The sequence below is a fragment of the Lepidochelys kempii genome, chromosome 6 (genome assembly GCF_965140285.1).
Source record: "Lepidochelys kempii isolate rLepKem1 chromosome 6, rLepKem1.hap1, whole genome shotgun sequence".
NCBI lineage: Eukaryota > Metazoa > Chordata > Testudines > Cheloniidae > Lepidochelys > Lepidochelys kempii.
The window spans coordinates 39,332,990-39,352,164 of record NC_136385.1 but is presented as its reverse complement, the minus strand read 5'-3'; the positions used below and the strand labels follow the sequence as shown (position 1 = coordinate 39,352,164).

General features: G+C 43.5%; 1 protein-coding gene across 6 annotated transcripts in view; it reads left to right on the top strand.

Moving 5' to 3' along the window:
- The first annotated feature begins 432 nt into the window (after nt 1-432).
- Nucleotides 433-19,175, top strand: part of BTBD10 (BTB domain containing 10) — a 58,232-nt gene continuing 39,489 nt past the window's right edge. The window contains exons 1-3 of one of the 6 annotated variants that reach the window (XM_073347656.2): nt 433-549; nt 11,276-11,342; nt 15,202-15,331. In XM_073347656.2, coding sequence (XP_073203757.1) covers nt 15,231-15,331 — 101 coding nt within the window. In that variant the 5' untranslated portion in view covers nt 433-549; nt 11,276-11,342; nt 15,202-15,230. Of the gene's footprint in view, nt 616-11,275; nt 11,343-15,174; nt 15,332-19,175 lie in introns of all 6 variants that reach the window. The other 5 variants (XM_073347655.2, XM_073347657.2, XM_073347658.1 and 2 more) reach the window with 5 other exon arrangements.

Sequence of the window (19,175 nt, the reverse complement as noted above, 5' to 3'; positions counted from 1 at the left end):
TCAATCTCCCCCGCGTCCACGCGCCTGCTCGGCTCCCTTGGAGAGCCTCCTCTGTGCGGCGCCTCCGGGTCCCCGCACGCTGCCTTCCTCCACGTGCCCCGCCCCCACGCGACTTTCCCCTCCCCCCTCATCTCCTCCCGCGGCCTGTCCCACTGCTGCCGCCGGCGGCTCTGGGCGCCACCCTGTCACCATGGAGACCGGGGACGCCCTGGTAGCACACCCGGCGCCCCCGCCGGCACTCTCGAGCACCGAACGTCGCACAGGCGACAGACACGCCCCTCGACCTCGTTTTCGGTTTCACCAGCTGGCGCCCCCGCGCCCCCCAACTTCCGCCTGGGGAGAGCCTGGAAACCAGCAAGCCCGCTACACGCCCCCCGTGTAATACGTCGCGTTCGGCGCAAACCTCGCGATATTTCACCCCTTTCCCGTTTCCTCTTCCTCCTCTCTCGCGGGAGGAGGAGCTTGCAGCGGCCGAGCCGAGGCCGAGCGGCCTGGGAGGTGCGGGAGCGGCCTGGGAGCGAGGCGGCCGTAGTCGTGGAACCTGGCGGGGTAGGTGCGAGGTCGGCCGGACCCCCCCTCCCCGGGCAGGCGGGGGCTGAGAGGATGGGGAGCGAGGTAGCGGCAGTGGGGTTGGGTGGCTGCGGAGCGGGGCGGGGGCGAAACCGGTCTGTGGAGCGGAGCGGGGCAGGGCGGGCTGTGGGGAGAAAGGGGCTGGGGGCGTAGGAGCGAAGCCGTGGCCGGGAGTGGGCTGTGGAGCCCGCAGTTGGGCCGAGGGGGAGCGGAGCTGTGTTGGGGAAGAGACTGGAGGTTCCGGGCGGCGAGGCGAGGCTTCGGGGTTGTAGGGCTGGGGAAGCAGGCAGAGCTGCGGGGCGCACAAGTGGGGTGTCTCTGGGGCTGAGGCAGAGGCTGGGGGTGGCAGGGGTGTAGATAAATGACCCCCCCTTTCAGTTTCCTGCTTTGGGCCCTTTAAAGCACTGACCATTCTTCCTCCCCCGTGGCAGGTTTGCTGTTACTGACTATAAGGTGCTACTTCGTTATAAATAACCGTTCCTAAGGTACTCTGTGTACATTTGATATCTTGCCTTCTGGGAACATGGACAGTGGATTTGTTTCCTGATGCCCTTGGTTGGCCAGTCATACTAGTAGCTTTTGAATGAAATGGTTGGAGATGTTAGTAATACATAGTGTTAATGAAGGTTTTCTGTCACGTGTCAGAATTGTATTTCCTGTTGGGGATTGAAAGGAGCTCTGTTCTCTTGTGTGCCAGTTAAAAACCGTGATTAAACTGTATAGGGCAGTTCTGCAGGTTCCTATGAAATTAACATCCCTTCGTCTCAGTGATGTCTAGTGAACAGTGAAAGATTTCTTTGTGTTCAATCGCTTAAAGCAGGGCACTTAGCTTTTGGGGCCTCTCTCTCAACACCAAAATGAACTACTCTCAGTGGGTGGCTAGGTAAAAACAGTGAGTGGGGCGTTGCTAAGACTGTAGCCTGTCCCTGATTCTTTTGGATTTGTGATTTGTTTTTGGTGATGTTGAATTTGTCAATGTTTTACAGTGAAATCCTATTGTAGGACCATAAGATGGTGGTTTTCAACCTTTTTTCATTTGCAAACCCCTAAATTTCAAATGGAAATCTCAGACATAGTCTGTGGACCCCAGGGACCCACATACCACAGGTTGAAAACCACTTCCATAAGACACATAATGGTGAATGTACTGATTGACCAGCAACTCTGCCTTACCTTGATGAAGTCTTAGTTCTGATGTTTTCTTCAGCAGCTCCAGCTTTTCCGCTGAGCTTCCTGAAACTATTGAGAGTGCTTCTTTGCCCCAAAGTGTGTGTCTGTTTTGGAAGATACGCTTTGTAGTGCTGTAGTGGTGCCTGAAATATGTAATGTCGCATTCTGACAAAATTGCTTTGAGAAAATGGAATTGCAAGTTTTTGGATGAGTGAAATGCAGTCGATCACCAATGCTGCAAGCAACGTAGCATAAAAACCCACCTGCAACCCCACTCACCTCTCCAGTTGTCACTTCGTCTCCTTCCTCCATTTCATCTCTAAGCTCATGGAATGTCATCTAACACCTGTCTGGAGTTCTTTTCCTTCAACTCCATCCTTGACCCTTTCCAATTTGGGAAATGCCCACTTCACTCATCTAACTAGTTCTCACCAAAATTCACAAACAAGTACTCCATCTTCGTCACTCTTATCTGTTAACTGACTTTGACATCAGTTATGCTCTTAAAATCTTGTCCTTCCTTTGGCTTGCAATGGTTCTGTCTTCTGCTGGTTCTCCTCTTACTTGAGACTGTTTCTTCAGTGTTTCATTCACAGGATACTCCTCATCCCTGCTTCAACACTCAGTGGCAGTACTACAAGGCTCTTGGATTCCTCTTCCCCCTCTGCACATTATATCTGGGTGATCTCATTCAAAAGCAGAGCTCTAGTTATCATCATTATGCAGATTTACAGATCTTCCTTGCTACTTCACACCTGCCTCCTTCTATCCAGACTAAAATCTTTCTACATCACCTTATGTATATACATTTGAGAGAGTCAAGGTAGGTGAGGTAATGTCTTTTATTGGACCAACTTCTCTAGGTGGAATGGACAAGCATTCAAGCCCAATCCACCTTGTGTGTCTCATATCCTGGGACCAACAAGCTACAGTAACATAACAAACAATGATGGTATATACATCTCTCAGTTCAACCTGACAGTGTAGTCAAAACAGAACTGTTTATTTTCTCCCCTCGCTTCCCTAAACTTCTCTCCCCTTTCTTGGTGCTGTTGTTGTCCCCAGCTGCCATCTCTTTTACTCAGGACTGCAGTCTCAGTTTCATCTCTGACTTATTCTCTTTCCACTCCCACATATCCAGGCTGTCTAAATCTAGCAGTTTTTTCCCTGGATGGCATCTCTAAGACTGGACGTTTTCTTCCATCCACACAGCTAAAACTTTTGCCCAAAACCTCATGTGTATGTCTACTCAGCAAAGAAAAACCTGTGGCTTGCTTGTGCCAGCTGGGTTGGGCTCAGGGGCTGTTCCATTGCTGTGTAGACTTCTGGGCTCGGGCTGGCACCTGAGCTATGGGACCCTCCTACCCCACAAGTGTCCTGGAGCCTGGGCTTCAGCCTGAAACAGCCCTGCAGTCTGAGCCCTACAAGCCAGAGTTGGCTGGCATGGGCCAGCTGCAGGTTTTTCTTTGCTGTGTAGAAATACCCATTAGCTCAGAGGTGGGCAAACTACGGCCTGTGGGCCTCATAGGGCCCGCGGGACCATCCTGCCCGGCCCCTGAGCTTCCGGCTGGAGAGGCTAGCCCCTGGCCCCTCCCCTGCTGTCCTCCCTCCCCTGCAGCCTCACTTCGAAACTCCACCAGTGCTCTGGCCCTTTGCTCCTGCTGGGCAGCGCAGTGGTGTGGCTGGCTCCGGCTGGGTGGCAGGGCTGCAAGCTCCTGCTGCTCTGAGTGGCATGGTAAGGGGGCGGGGAGCTGGGGGGGTTGGATAAAGGGCGGGAGTCCCGGGGGGCAGTCAGGGGATAGGGAGCAGTTGGTTGGGGAAGAGGTTCGGGGGGGCGGGGCAGTCAGAGGACGGGGAATGGGAGGGGGTTGGATAGGTGTGGGAGGCCTGTCAGGGGGCGGGGGTTTGGATATGGTTTGGGGCAGTCAGGGGACAGGGAGCGGGGTGGGGTCCCGGGGGGGGGCAGTTAGGGGCAAGGGGTCCCGGGAGGGGGCGGTCAGGGGGCAAGGAGCAGGGGGGGTTGATGGGTCCAGACTTCTGAGGGGGAGCAGTTTGGGGGTGGGAAGTGGAAGGGGGCGGATAGGGCATGGGGGCCAGGCTGTTTGGGGAGGCACAGCCTTCCCTATCTGGCCCTCCATACAGTTTTGCAACCCCGATTTGGCCCTCAGGCCAAAAAGTTTTCCCTCCCCTGCATTAGCTCATTGATTGCTGCAACTTCCTCCTTTATAAACCCTTCCTGGTTCTTGGGCAGTGAGTCAAAGTTTATTCCATGATCCTTTTGTCACTGGTGTTGAGTAGTATTGAGCTAATTATGGTTCTGCTGGAGTGGTATTCTCACTTACTGAGGCAGTTGAACTGTTGATAGCTGTGACTGGCCTTTTGATTTCTAGCCCTGCAAATAAGTTGGGAGATGAGTGATTAACCTGTGAATTGCTATTCTATTTGGTCCTGCAGTAGCTGGTAAGATTTTGCTTTCCTGTAAGATGAGTCCACTCCTGCTTTCATTGAAATCAATAGGAGCAGGCTGAGTGACTGAATTTCACTGAGCTGATTTATTGATGTCCTTTGAAAAGTAGGAGGACAAGCTTTTAGGTGTGTGCTGTTGTGAGACTAGACCCTTCTCTTCCATAACTCCTGCAGTAGCAGTAAAGTGAAACTTACCGTTCGTCTACATCTGCTGTTACACAGGTGAGAATGTTGTCAGTTTCACTCTACTGCCACCTATTGTTTATTCATGAGGGGAAGTTTTCTTAACATCGCTGTAGAGTACATGGGTGCTATTCTAAGTTCTGAATTACTTGCATCTCACCTAACCTAATGTTAGGTAATAGTGTATTGCAGGGTATGTTTATCAATTAGGCTTGATCAGTGTCAATTTAGTAACATTTTATAAGTAATTATGGTTGATATACAGCTACGTAAAGTAGCTTTTATATAGGAGATGTGTACTTAAGTCTACAACAGATTTATTCAACAGACATGGATCTTCACAGTAGGTGAGGTTGGATTTGTGCGCGCGCCAATGGCAAATGCTCACTTGGAACTTCTTACAAAGCAGATTTCATTGGGACTGTAAGCACACCTGCTTATCTCCTCATCTCAACCCAGCTAAGGATATATAAAGGAGTGCAGTTCAACTGCTATTCATATTCTTCTGACAACTGTAGGCACTGAGCAGCAAACTGACTGTCTGTCCCTTTTGTGAAGTTTAGTATTTTAACTTAGAAATTTGGAATACTTAATAGCGTGACTTTTGTCAAAATTTTGGTCCCACTGGGCATTCCATTTTCCAGGCTCTAGTGACGCTTGGGCGATTGTGAGTCTGTTGTTCAGCTTTAAGATGTATTCCTCTGAGGGTACTGTGTCTGCAACAGGTGAGTTTTCTGTACCTACTCTGCTTTCTCTGTATTAGATTTTTACCAGTCATACATGTAGAGTTTGGGGTATTAGCCTTAAATTCTACCTGTTGGCAAATTGAATATTATCCTCTTACTGATCAACTGGAGCAGTCAATGTGCAGTACCTGGCCCCTATCTGGTGAATCAGGAACAGGCATCCAGCAGACTTCCTTGCCAGCAAAAGCTTGATGTCCAAGGACTTGTCACTTACATTTGATACTGAGGGTTAGGCTAAGCTACCACCAAAGAACTCTTCACTCTTGTAGTTGCATTCCCCAAAATCAGGCACCTAGAGTTGGAAGGCGTCTGCTCTGTCAAGCTCAACATTGGCTTCAGTGTCAATGTGGAAAGACCTATTGAACTTTTAGAGGATTATTTGCTGGCAGTGTTTGTTTGGAGTTGAAGAAATGGAGCCATGTGTCTCACAACTAAATTTGATGTCATAGCCAGTGTAACAGATTAGTGTGCCACTGGAGGCCTGGTGCTAGCCATCCCTGATTACAGAATCAGCCACACCTTGGAGAGATCACAGTGATTGCCCTATAAAGAGCAGTGGAAAGCTCAGAAAATTGTGGAGAAACTGCAGAGTGTATGAAGAGCTCCTGCATGAAAGACTTGAGATCAAGGGAGCTGTGACTGAGAAGCACAGGGAGCTGTGACAGAGAAGCAGAAGGCTCCTGTAGGGAAATCCAGATGGAGTTTGACCCTAGAAGTTTGGGGGTCTAGGAAGGTAGGTTCCAGATAGGAAGAGCTGGGAGGATGGGCTGTGAGAACAGAGTAGGACAGAAGAAGAGCTTGGCTGAGAAAGAAGACACCAGATCAAAGTATGGACTGTAGTCTGGTGATGGACTTTTATTTTGGGACCCTGAGGATTGTTGAGCCGTTTTTGTGAACACCCCTTGTCTGGGGCTGATTTAATATCTAAATGAAAATCTGTGTGTAGCAATTAAGGGGCTCACATGAGGGGGGCTAAAAGTGGCAGGGGGCCTGCTAAGTGACCCCTGGCTATGAGGGGGTGCTCATTAAATGGCCACCCCATTACAGCCAGCATGATACTGCATCATCTTCCATGCCAGCCACTTCTGTATGTTAGAGGCCTTCTAGCATCCAGTCCATCTGGTTTTGGAGACCTTTGTCTGCTGCATTGGGTTTCAGTGCATCTGTATCAGGTGTCTCAGTGCTTCAGCATCAGTGCCTCAGTGAGGATGGATAGCATTACATCCAGTTCCCAGGTGCCAAAGAGTCTGTTTGTTGCACTGAAAATTCTGATAATTCCCCTCCCTTCCCCCCCCCCCCACTTTTTTTTCTTTTCCTTTTCCCCCCTAGGATCTGGCAACAGAGAGAGTTGCTATTGGGAGGTAAGTCTGCTGCAATTTTCACTGGGTTAGGTTTTTTTTCCTTTGTGGCACAAAACAGGGAATCTTCTTCTGCCTCTCCCTTTCATGTGTCAAATATACCACATCTTGGAGAGGTGGATTCTAGTGCCTGGGATCAACTTCACTGCTAGGGAGTCTGAGGTTTAGCCTGTGGTGCTTTCCTTTCAAGAGCTATCAACTCGTTCAGTTCAGATGTTGTAAGCACTTAAAAGGCCATATGTGGAATCCCTCTGCTTTACAATGGGGTGGCTCTGCTTTACAGATGACTAGTCCTCTGACCCTATTGGGAGATGTGGGCTCAATGCCTGAAATTCAAAAGACCAAAGACAGATTCCCTCAAAAAAGCTGATAAGTCCATCCTTTTAGATTTATATATTGAAGAAAAATGGCTGCATCTTTTCAGCAGACGTCTTTGCCTTAACCCTTCAGTTCACTTAGCTTTGAAGTGGAAGCTCAAGAGCTTAGATCAGTGGTCCCCAAACTTTTTTGGTCATTTCCCCTTTCCCTCCCCCCAGGAGGCCTATGGTCGGGAGCAAGCCTGTGGTTGGGAGTGGGGCTGGCGCTGCAGTGGGGATTGGGGGTCATGGTCGGAGTGGAGCTGGGGACAGAGCATAGCTGGGTGGTGCTTCCTCTCTGCCCCCCATGGGGGCTGCCCTGGGCCCTGCTTTGCTCCCCAAACGTTCCTCCATGCCCCCCCAGGGCATGTGCCCCCAGAGTTTGGGGACCACTGCTTAATATAAGCTTTATATAAATGTACTGCTGAGCACCTACTGCCACTGTTCTCTTTAACTCCAGGCAATTCTGTGGTTGTAATGTCAGAATGTCCATCTCATGATTTCAAGAATTTCCAGGAACATCTGAGAGTGGCTGACAGTCTCTGGATCTGGAGTCAGTGGTGATGGGAGGGTGGGGGGAAGAGGTGGAAATAGTCTTTCTGTTACCTCTGGTGAAAGAGGCTCTGAGAATAGCCAGCCAATGAATGAATGAAAACACCAACTATGGACTTCTTGATGAGCCTGTACCTTCCCATAACTGAAAGCTGACCAGTGTTACACAGAAGGGGTTCAGATATTCTTACCCAATCCCCAATTTCTCAGTTGTGCATACAACTCATGATGGGTCAAGAAAGTCTGTTCCTCCTCTCCTGATCCCAAGAGACAAAAAACCAAACCAGATTGCGAAGATAAGATGTAGTATTCTATCAAACAACAAATGTGCATACAACTATCAATTTGTTAGCTAATTTATGTCTTTCATATCTGGGATAAACTATCCCCATTATTTTATAAACTGCCTGAGGAAGCTAAAGCAAGGGCATGTAGAGACCAAGCCCTGGTCTACACTAGTGAGGGGGATCAATCTAAGTTATGCAACTTCAGCTACGTGAATAATGTAGCTGAAGTTAACGTACTTAGATTGACTTACCGTGGTGTGTCCACCACGGTGAGTCGAGTGCTGCTGCTCCCCTGTGGACTCTGCCTGCGCCTTTCGCGGCGCTGGAGTACAGGAGTCAACGGGAGAGCGCTCGGGGTCGATTTATCATGTCTAGACTAGATCCCCTCTGGATCGATTGCCTGCCTGCCGATCCGGCGGGTAGTGACAACATACCCTAAGTTGCCATTGACACTGCAGTGAGACGATAGGCAAACATAGTAACCGCACACCCATCCTAGCTAAGGTATTCTGATTTGCCAAATGAGGTACAGAGTGCAATAGGAGATCCTCCCCTTATGGACTTACATTATTCAGTCGCAAGACAGAACTCATTTTACCATTTTAAAGGCTAATGGTCCATGTCAATGTCTGACCTTCTGTGTGTGTGACTGTAAGTATATCTTTTGTGCACATCCCAGATTCTTATCTTATCTTGTATGATCCCTGGGGTAGGAGGAAATCTGTCATCTTTTTTTTAATGTTGTTTTTTCCCAAGCCTGTTGGTTACCTGGGGAGACTAATTGCAGTAAAAGTGGATTTGCCTCAGTGAAATGTTTAAAAATGAACCAGTGAGATTAGTTATTATTTCTAAATTGGCAAATGTTTTCTCATTCAGTTCAGACTACTGCACAGCTTCTCTCTGTGGTATCATACCTTTTTTATGTTTTGATACATTTCTCTTATTACCTGGTCTTATTAGAGCAGTAAGAGCTGAAAAAAGTCACTTGTACTGACATAAACTTGAACCAAAAAAGCTGATGCAAAAAGCAATTTATATGAGTAAAAATATCATCTGTACATACATTAGCTATGATTTAAAAAAAATACAGTGGTGCAAATCCTCATTCTTTAGGGCATCACCTGTTTGCTAACTATGGTCAGGAAGTAAGTACTTTCCCCATCATATAGTAAAGCCACAGGCATTGTAGAGTTTTTGCCTGTCTCTGAAGCATCCAGTTAAGGACAATGCAGGATCCTGGGAAGAATTCCTGTGTAAGAGCTTATTTATTATGTGCTACATTGAAACATTTTGTTACAATATATGATCGGGAACATTTGTGGGTTGGGCTTTCTTGATGATGACATAGCTGCACACTGTCTCCCCGTGGTACACAGATCTAGTATCTCAAACTTCCTCACAATCCCTGTGTCTGTTACATTAAATGAAGGGAGAGAGAGAAAGTTGATGGACAGAACAAAGATGAACGTGGTAAGGGAGGATGAGGAAACTGAAGGAGAAAAAGCAGATTTTAAATTGCTCCTTTCCCTTCAGAAGCTTGGCTGCCACTTCAGCTGCAGTTTAGTGCGTTTGGCTTCTTTTGCATCACTTTCCAGTGTAAAAGTTAAATTGAGAGCTGTTTAATATTCAAACATTATTTTTTATAAAAAGAGTTGAAAATAGCTGCTTCATACTTATTCTGGTAGGGCAGCTGACTTGAGCTGAAGGGTAAGGTGCCAAGGCTAGGATATTTGCTGGCATGGCTATGTTAGTCGAGAGTGTGAAGAGGTATGATCTCTGATGACACAGCTGTATCTCAAGAATCCCCTACTGTAGATACAGTTACAATGGGCTGGTAAATCTGTGCTTTTATAGGTATAGCTTGTTTTGCTCAGGGGGTGGTGTAGATTTACTATACTCATATAAAGCACAGTTTTGCTGTTCTATTTCTGTCTGTGCTCGGAGTGCTTTGCTGGTAAAGTATATTGGTATACCTATACTTATAAAGTTCTCCTAGTGTAGATATAGTCTAGAATAGTCCAGGGAGCTGTGATGGGTTAGACCCGCCCTCGCCCTGTTTGGGATGTCACCTGATGTACCTAGGTTTCACTGAGTCTGCCTGCCGCACTAGCCTGGGCTCCCTCTCCCTGTTCTGCTGAATCAGGTTCTCGGCCTCTGGAAGCACACACACACACACGTAGGGATGCACCAGCTGTAGAATCACAGAGTCTGCAAGCAGCTCTCTATGGGAAGATTCAGCTAGGATATTGCTCTGCACTCAACTGCACACCCCCTTTGGAGGAGTAAACGCAAAATAATATTGTCTTGCAGTGTATAGAAAAGTCTGAACAGCGCAAGCTCATAAAAATTCACCCTCTCCCTCAAGGGAGCACAGCTTCTACACCCTCCTCCCCCACCCCACCCCGGATATTAATTGAATTAAACTGGGTTATGTTATAAACAAGAAATAAGTTTATTAACTATAAAAGGTAAACTTTAAGTGATTATAAGGGATAGCAAACAGAAGAAAGCAGATTACTAAGCAAATAAAACAAACCACGCATACTAAGCTTAAGATCTTAAAGAGATTGGTTTCAAGAAATAACTTCTCACCCTAAATGTTGCTTTTGGGGCAAATTGCAGAAATTCTTGAAGGTTAGCTACCCTGCTTGCAGCTTAAATCGTCAGGTATCTTATTCACAGACCACATGGATCCCTTTTCCAGCCTGGCTTCAGTACTCCTCTCCCTTTCCCTTTGTCCTTCTTCTTTCGGTGTTTCCAGCAGTCATATTGGGTGGGTATTCAGTGAGGAGTGAACCAAGATCAACTTACTCCCCTGCCTTAAATAAGATTTACATAAGGCGGGAATCTTTTTTTTCCCAGTCTCGATCTCACCCTCCTTTTAGTGAAAAATTACTAGAAATCCACGGTGGTGTTTCTTACCAGATGACAGGACCACTTGACCTATCAGTGTCACTGCAATGACCCAGGATGCCTCTCAGGAAGGAGAGAGATTAGTATCTTCAAAGTCTTATTGTTTCTTCCTATTGGCCCATCAAGACTGTTGTCTTGTGGGTGTCCCCCAAATACACATCCATACATAGTCAATATTCCTAACTTTAGATACAGAAATGATACATGCATAAAAATTGGATAATCACATTCAGTAAATTATAACCTTTTCCATGATATCTTAAAAGACCCATCTTGCATAAAATATATCTTTTATGCCATATCCATATCATAAGCATATTTACATAAAGAATATGGGGTGTGAGCAAGTAATTTGGAAAAACATTACCCGTAGGTATGACAGGAGTGCTAGAGTAGATAGGGTATAGGTGTTCTTAGCACCACGTCACTGCTCAGAATAGATCTAAATGAGACCAGGTTTCAGCAATGATGGGGAGGTTTCAGAGGAATCTATATAGTCAAACCTATGAATAGGAGTATTGGTGTTCTGGCCAAATTCTAGTGTGCGTGACTATTTACGCTTCTGCCTGCCTGCCTAAATTCCTTGTGTAGTTTCAACTAGAAAAAGTACTCTTTACTTCCTGTCCTAAACTACACAGATACATTTTTGCTAAACTTGCTGCTTATCATTCCAGAGGGGACCCCACATTAATAGTGGAATCAGTGATGCTTGCAGTTTGTATCAATTCAAGGTGAAATGTGGTATGTAAAAAGATCTTTTATTCATTAAATACTATTTGGGGGCTGAAAATATATGGCGTGTTGCACCTATGAATTAATATTAACAATCTCTAGCTTACTACTAAATTCACCATCAGCTCATACAGAAATACACAGTATCTTATCCATTTTTTTCTGAGTCTGAACTAGATTGCAGGTTCCTTTATTAAGCACCAAAAACATTGCTGTTTGATAAATGGTAAGTACAGTAACGACCTACATAACTTTAGGTTTGTTATCGAACTGTCACATACACTTCATGTTTTGGCCACCTAAATTTTCAGTTAACATATAATGAGTCATTGAGCTCTTTTAGTGCTGCAGTAACTTAGCATCCCTTAATACAGGGGTGGGCAAACTTTTTGGCCTGAGGGCCACATTGGGGTTCCAAAACTGTATGGAGGGCCAGGTAGGGAAGGCTGTGCCTCCCCAACAGCCTGGCCAACTCCCTGTATCCGCCCCCTCCCACTTCCCATCCTCAGGACCCCAGACCCATCCAGCCTCCCCTGCTCCTTGTCCCCTGGCTGTCTCCTCCCGGGATCCCCCACCCCTAACCAGCCCCCGGGACCATACCCCCTATCCAATCCCCCCCTGCTCCCTATCCCCTGACTGCCCTGACCCCTATCCACACCCCTGCCCCCTGACAGGCTTCCCGGGACTCCCATGCCTATTTAACTCCTCAGTGTCCCCTGACTGCTCCCTGGAACCTCCTGCCCCTAACCCAACCCCCCCCCCCCCCGCTCCCCGCCCCCTTACTATGCTGCTCAGAGCACCAGGACTGGCAGCTGTGCTGCCCGGCTGGAGCTAGCCACGTAGTCTAGAGCACTGGGACAGGCCTGTGGCTGGCGGCATGGTGAGTTGAGGCTGCGGGGGACGGGCTGGGGACTAGCCTCCCTGGCCGGGAGCTCAAGGGCCATAGTTTGCCTGCCTCAGCCTTAATTACTAGACAAACTTAAGACTTTTTTTCTTCCTGCCTCTTTAGGCAGACACTCATTAACCTGTTTCAGAGTAACAGCCGTGTTAGTCTGCATTCGCAAAAAGAAAAGGAGTACTTGTGGCACCTTAGAGACTAACCAATTTATTTGAGCATAAGCTTTGTGAGCTACAGCTCACTTCAGCTCACGAAAGCTTATGCTCAAATAGTGAGCTGAAGTGAGCTGTAGCTCACAAAGCTTATGCTCAAATAAATTGGTTAGTCTCTAAGGTGCCACAAGTACTCCTTTTTCTTTTTACTCATTAACCTGTTTATCTTGACATCTAATTGTGAATCATGAGAGGTAGCAGTTTCAGCTTTTGTTTTAACTTGGTTTGACACCAATATTGTCAAAATGCTTTTTACTACCGAAAACTTTAATACTATTGCTTCTATGTTTGCTTTGTGCGCTAAACAGATGTTTTGTTGATTTGTAGGATATGCTATAATTCTCTTGGTTTCTCAAGGCCACAATTTCAAAAGTCAAACTGCTATGATTACAGGGCAAATTGCACCTTAGGCCCCTTTAGCTCTCTTGAGTGTACCACTTCCTGGCTTCCCTGCACCTCACTCAGGGTGTAACTGTGCAGTCAAACCACTCTTAGATGGGATTTTTGGGCTTAGCTCCCTTGATTCATGACCACGAAGGCACAACTTGGTTCTGAGATCTGCAGTGGTTTCCATTCAAGAACTTGTGATAGTATAAGTTTGCAGTGATATAGAAACAGTGTCTTCAAAACAAAGCATTATTTATTTGTTCCTCAAAGGTTTGAAGTGTGTAGAGCACAGGGTAAAATCCATAGGGCATACACGCCTGGGGCTTACACCTTAAACTTTTCATGCCAGCTTTTGTAGGTTCCCCTCAGCCCAGCTGACTCAGTCGCTGGCAGGGAGAAACAGCCTGTACTGTGGCAGCAGGCTTCCTGTCTTTGCATGTGTCAGTCTGTTAGCTTTCACTAATACAACTTGGGTAGCCTTTGGTTACTCACTCGATCCCTCCTTTTTCTAGCATCTATGAGGTTTAAGGATCATCTTTGATCCTAGGTTCAGCTGGAGAAGGAGAAGCCATTCTGGCCTGGTTGAAGCCAGAATATTTTTTATTTGATGCCACCCCCTCCCATTGTTCCCTCAAGGAGCCTTGTATTTGCCATTGTTTTGTTTCCTGTGGGTTTTTCTCCTTCACAGCATTTTTTGATTTAACCTCTGGTGTTCAGGCAGGTTAATATCAGGGCATATGATGTTTATATTAAAAATTACACACACCATCCCTCCCTCATTCTTCACACCAACCATTGATTTTTGTTAGTCTGTATGTTTGGTGAAGAAATGCATGGGGGAGTTGTTGAACATTTCTTAAGATACTAAGACCCCAATCCTATAAACGCTTATGCCTGTGCTTAATCATGTGTGTTTGAGTGGTCCATTGAAGTTAAAAGCTTAAGCATATATATAGAAGTATTGATAATGGTGCAGACTAATTAAACAGCTAGCTGAAAAAGATGATCTTACATGTATTAAATAGATTTTTCAGTAAATATTTTTAGAACTATTTGTTCATTTGTTTGAAATGGACATCACAAATTATAAAACATAATTCACAAAATTAATTTTAAAAATGGCTTGTGCTTTTCCATTCCTTTGCACTAACCAAATTCTGTCTTCTAAATTCTTAATTAACTCTGTCCAAGAGTCTTGTGTTTTACTGTTTGCCTTTATTGGAAGTTTTTCCAAGCAACAAGACATTTTCAGTTCTTCTTGGGCAATAGAAACTTTTTGGCATTCTCATTAGTTTTGAGAGTAATTTTTCATTATTAAAGTATATAAAAACTGAAATCTGAGTAACAGTGAAAAGGCAGAGGAAGACAAGATCACAGAATATTCAGCTTAATCTGGCCAAACCAATATAGCAGATGCTTTCTGAAATAATTTACTTCTGATCTTCATAGGATATGGAAAGCCTAGAGAAAATTGTTAACTACTTACATGATCAGTAAAGCATGTCCTTCTTCCAATGGTGAAGAATTGCTTGACTGATTAGAAAACTTTGCAAATCTCTCTAGAATGTATTGTCTACTCCAGATGTAACTTGTTTTATACAATTTGATTTGGATTGGCTGTATCTTTTATCGGTCATAAATTTAATGTTTTACCTAAAAGTACTCTTAATGGATGAGTCACATACTAAGCATTTGGTCTCAGTTTGAGAAACAATTTAAGCATGCGGGTTTGCAAAGTCTTTACTTTATAGTTAGATATTCACATCTAATTCTTATGTCTGTTCTAGAATTTGTAGGATTTTTCAGTATATTTAACATTTAAATCTTTCTGATTGGATTTTGAGCATAGGCTATAATGTCACTATTTGCTAACTATGAAGTTGGTGCTTTTTAATTCTGTTTCAATTGGATGAACAGTGGAACCATTAATTGTTAGACAATAACATTTTATACCTAAGAAAATTCAAATCTATTCCTATTCAAGGATTCCTGTAGTAGATAAATGGTTTGTTTCTGAATTATTTAACTTTATGTAGTTAAAATGATATTGAAAAGTGTTTCTATTGTGCTTGTAACATCTAATTAATAACCTTTTGTCTGCACACAATGGAATAAATTAAATCAAATTTAAAATTATTTATTAAAGTATATAGGATTACACTTCTTATAATGAAAACACAGTTTTAGCAGCCAGGTAGAGGAGAGAAGCTCTGTTTTGCACCGTGGATACTGAAGAATACAAAAACTAGAATATACTGTATTCATTAATATAAACTAATGGAGCACTTTGAATTCATCTTTCTTTATGGCATTGTAAAAGGTTGACACTGCTCTTTTAATGTAGGTTGAGTGCTGCATGTATGCTTTTCAGAGCAATAGTGTGAGGAAGCTTGCAGTGGGATGGCAGGACGGCCTCATCCTTATGACAGTAACTCCAGTGATCCAGAGAATTGGGATCGAAAATTGCATAATAGACCACATAAGCTTTGTAAACATTCAAGGTAGGTGCCATATACAATCGCATCTCAGAGCTACAGTAAATCTCATTCTAAAAACAACTATATTTGGTTGTGGCAAGTCCTGTCATGAATGTGGGAGTTCTTCTCTTTTTAAAGCAACTCTAGTTAAAAATGTCACTTGAAATAATTAGTTTTATTGAAATAATTATCAGCCTTCCTAATCTTCACTTGTATTTGTTCTGCTGTTTTGTTTCTTAGTCTTCTCCAAATTAAATGAATTATGAATTCACTTAGTTTGTAGCTTGTTACGTGGATACCTGAATAGTTGAGATGGACACCAGACACTTTATTCACCGGTAATCATTTCAGTGAGCTGGCATTATTTAACAGCACACTTGGGTTATTTGCAGCTTGCTCATGGGGATGAATTAATATTTGCTTACATGAGTTTCACTCTTTATAGCTCTTTGTTTGCTTAGCAAACTTGCTTGCTTTTGACTGCTAAAGGAGTTCTTTACCTAAATATGGATTTTTCAAGTTGAGATGCTTTGTAAATACGCAATCTGAAGACAGTTTAGGGAGTAAATTTATTTTTCAGCTGTTCTATTCAGAATAGAAGCTAAACGAGACAATAGCTTAAGTTACAAACATACTTTTCTAGAAAAGTTTCTCTTCACATATGTGTCTGTTCAAGGATTTGAGCTGTTGGGGGGCTTATTCCCTCACCCGCTTCCTTCCCTGGTCCTTCTCGCATGAACAGAGAGCAACAATACCCGAAGTCCAAAGGTGCAAACAATTCGACGTTTATTGGGGTGAACTTCCAGCAAGCATGATTCCAGTTTCCTTCCTTAGTGTCCTCCTTCCCAGCTCTGACACCACAGAGCCTTACACCTGTGTCCTTGTTCCCATTTCCCCCTTTAGCAAAACATGATTCCAATTTCCTTACCCCCATTCCCTGTTCCCATTTTCCCCACACACACCCACCCCCTCACTTCCTGATTGACTGCAGACTATATAGTAAAACTTGAGTTCAGCTTAGCTATACCTTAACCAATCATTTTCCTGAAATTTAACTAACCAATCCTAACATATAGTAACATGATTATGTAACCAGTTCTATCCCACCACCTTAATTAGTTTACACCCAGCAAAATTAATTATACAGCAGACAGAAACAATCACAGAACCAGACAGAGATTATACAAACAAACAATAGCAAAGTGGGAACTATAATGACAAAACAATACAGAAGTGAGGATTTCACATCCCAGCTATTGATAAGTGAGTTCTTGCCAGACAGGATGCTATCAAACTAAGTTTCCTTTTACGTTTTCCTAGGCACTTCCCTTTCTCTGGAGGTGATAGGCACTATCAGGTCAGGATTGTATTCCTAACAGCCCAATAGCACCTTATTTCAATGTGACTAGTTTGGAATGTGAGGATGTGACCGTTCACTTCCCAGCTTATGGCTGCCTCTGCTGCTTAGCCAAAGGCCTTAGCCTAAGAACAGGGCCTCAGACTGTCACAGTAAGAGAAGGCCCTTACATCGGCAGACAGTGATTTTGATTCTTTCTTTTATACCTCTAGAACTAGTGATAAGAATACACCTAAATTTTTAAAGTACAGGCTTTTGCAGACAGGCCTGAATATCTATATCCTAACATGAGCCATTATTAAACATTAATTACACCTCACAACATTCTGCTCAGATAGGTAAGTGTTAGACCAAGATTTCTCAAACTGGGGGTCGGGACCCCTCAGGGGGTCATGAGGTTATTACATGGGGGGGTCGCGAGCTGTCAACCTCCACCTCAAACCCCGTTTTGCCTCCAGCATTTATAATGGTGTTAAATATATAAAAAAGTATTTTTAATTTATATGGGGGGGGTCGCACTCAGAGGCTTGCTATGTGAAAGGGGTCACCAGTGCAAAAGTTTGAGAACCACTGTATTAGACTATCCATTTTACAGGTGGGGAAACTGATGCACTCAATTGTTAAATGATTATCAAGTCACACAGTGATTCAACAGTTGAGCTAGAAATAAAATTCATAAGACCAGATTGTTATGTTCCCTTTCGAATTGCTAAACCTTTGTCCCTCAGTAACGGGATATTGCTGTATCAAATAACTTACAATATAAAGTTTTAATATTACATTAGGAGATATATGGAAGACATGCAATTGGCATAACTGTATTTCAGCCAAATGTGCATCTGGTAAAACAGTGAAATTAATATTATTGAGCACTAATGTCTCTAAAATGAAGCATAAATTAAAGTAAATTCAAGCAAATACATGTCTTCTCCTTAAAGATAAATAACTTGGTAGTGCTAAGTGCTCTACAGGTGATGGATCTGTATAATATGCCCAAAAAAAGCTAATATACATTTTGAAGGGAAAGTATCCAAACTGACATTTGACCATTGGATAATATAGACACCTTTTGGGAAACTTTGAACAAGAAATTGATTTAATTGTTTCAGCTGAAAATAAATAACTTGTATTGAAAAAAGTTTGTCTCTTTCACACATTGAGACATTGAAATATATGAAAAGTAGTGTGTTAGGGCAAAGGACTGAATTACTAGAAAACAAAGTGTGCTATAGAATAGAATTAGTATTTTTAGGTGACCAGTCAATTCAGTATTGCTCTTAACTTACTGGGTGCTCTTTGCAAAAGAAGAACCTAAAATCTGCATAGAGCTAGTGGAAAATAGTAGAAAAATGCTTTTTAGGACACAAACTTAAGGCCTTCACTCACAAGGCACTAGCTGGTTATGAGGATTGGGTACCCCAGCCTCATTCATGTTGCACTTTATAGGGCATACTTTACATCATGGTAGGGAAAAAATGTTTTGAGAAATTGCATGTGGTAGTAATGTAACTAGACTTTATTCTAAGCCATCTGAACAAGGGAGCAAAGTTAAGGTGGCATGTACAAACAAACTGTCATTTCCTGATTTGAGGGTGTAACCATGGAACTGTAGCATTTTTCATATAGTTTTAATGCAATTTACTAGGCTTAAAAAAGAGACTGCATGATCTGGAGCTATTTGCAAATTGTCCTGCACAAGGTTGATAATCGGACAAGGGCTACTTCAGAATTCTGTTTCATTCACTTTGTGCCTTGCTAAATGCAGCAAATGGCATATCGGAAATGTTGTTGGGTCCTCTTTTTTTAACTCAGAGAGAGTGTAAAAAGAAAATGGCTGAACAGATTTTACTCAAGTGTAAAATATAAAAATAAAAAGCCTACACGTAGAACCCAGATCTAACATGTTTCAGTCCCATAAGTGAAGTTAATGCCTCTGTGTTCCCTCTCTGAGCTCACTATTCAGTTGTAGTAGCTCATCACAGGATACATGTGTACTTTAAGCTGAGGGTACGATTCCCAGATTGACAAGACATACTCGTGCTAACTCTCATCAAGCTAGCATGCGAATAATAAAATATAGCCATGGCAGAAATAGAAGGGATTCAGAGATTGGGGGTGAAAATGAATTAGTCCTGGAGAACCTTCTGTATGAAGAGACTGTATAGGTAGGAATTGTTTAATTTAGAAGGGACATGAGAAGTATAGAAAATAATGAATGGCATACAGATATTAATGTTTGTCACACTGACTTTCATATATGTTGGACTAATTTTTAAAAATTCTGTTACTAAAATAAGCAGACAAGACTGAATAATTGTAGAAATCAGACCTGTTGACTAAAGAGGTGCCATTTTTAGTCACTCTTTGGACTTCAACTGCTCTTTAAGCATGAGTCATCTAAATAGTTACAACTATGTAGTAGGTACAGCTGTTGTATTTTTTTTTAATTTAATTTTTTCATTGTTTATAAACTTGTAAAGCACATTTTGTAAACTTTTTTTTTCCTAATCC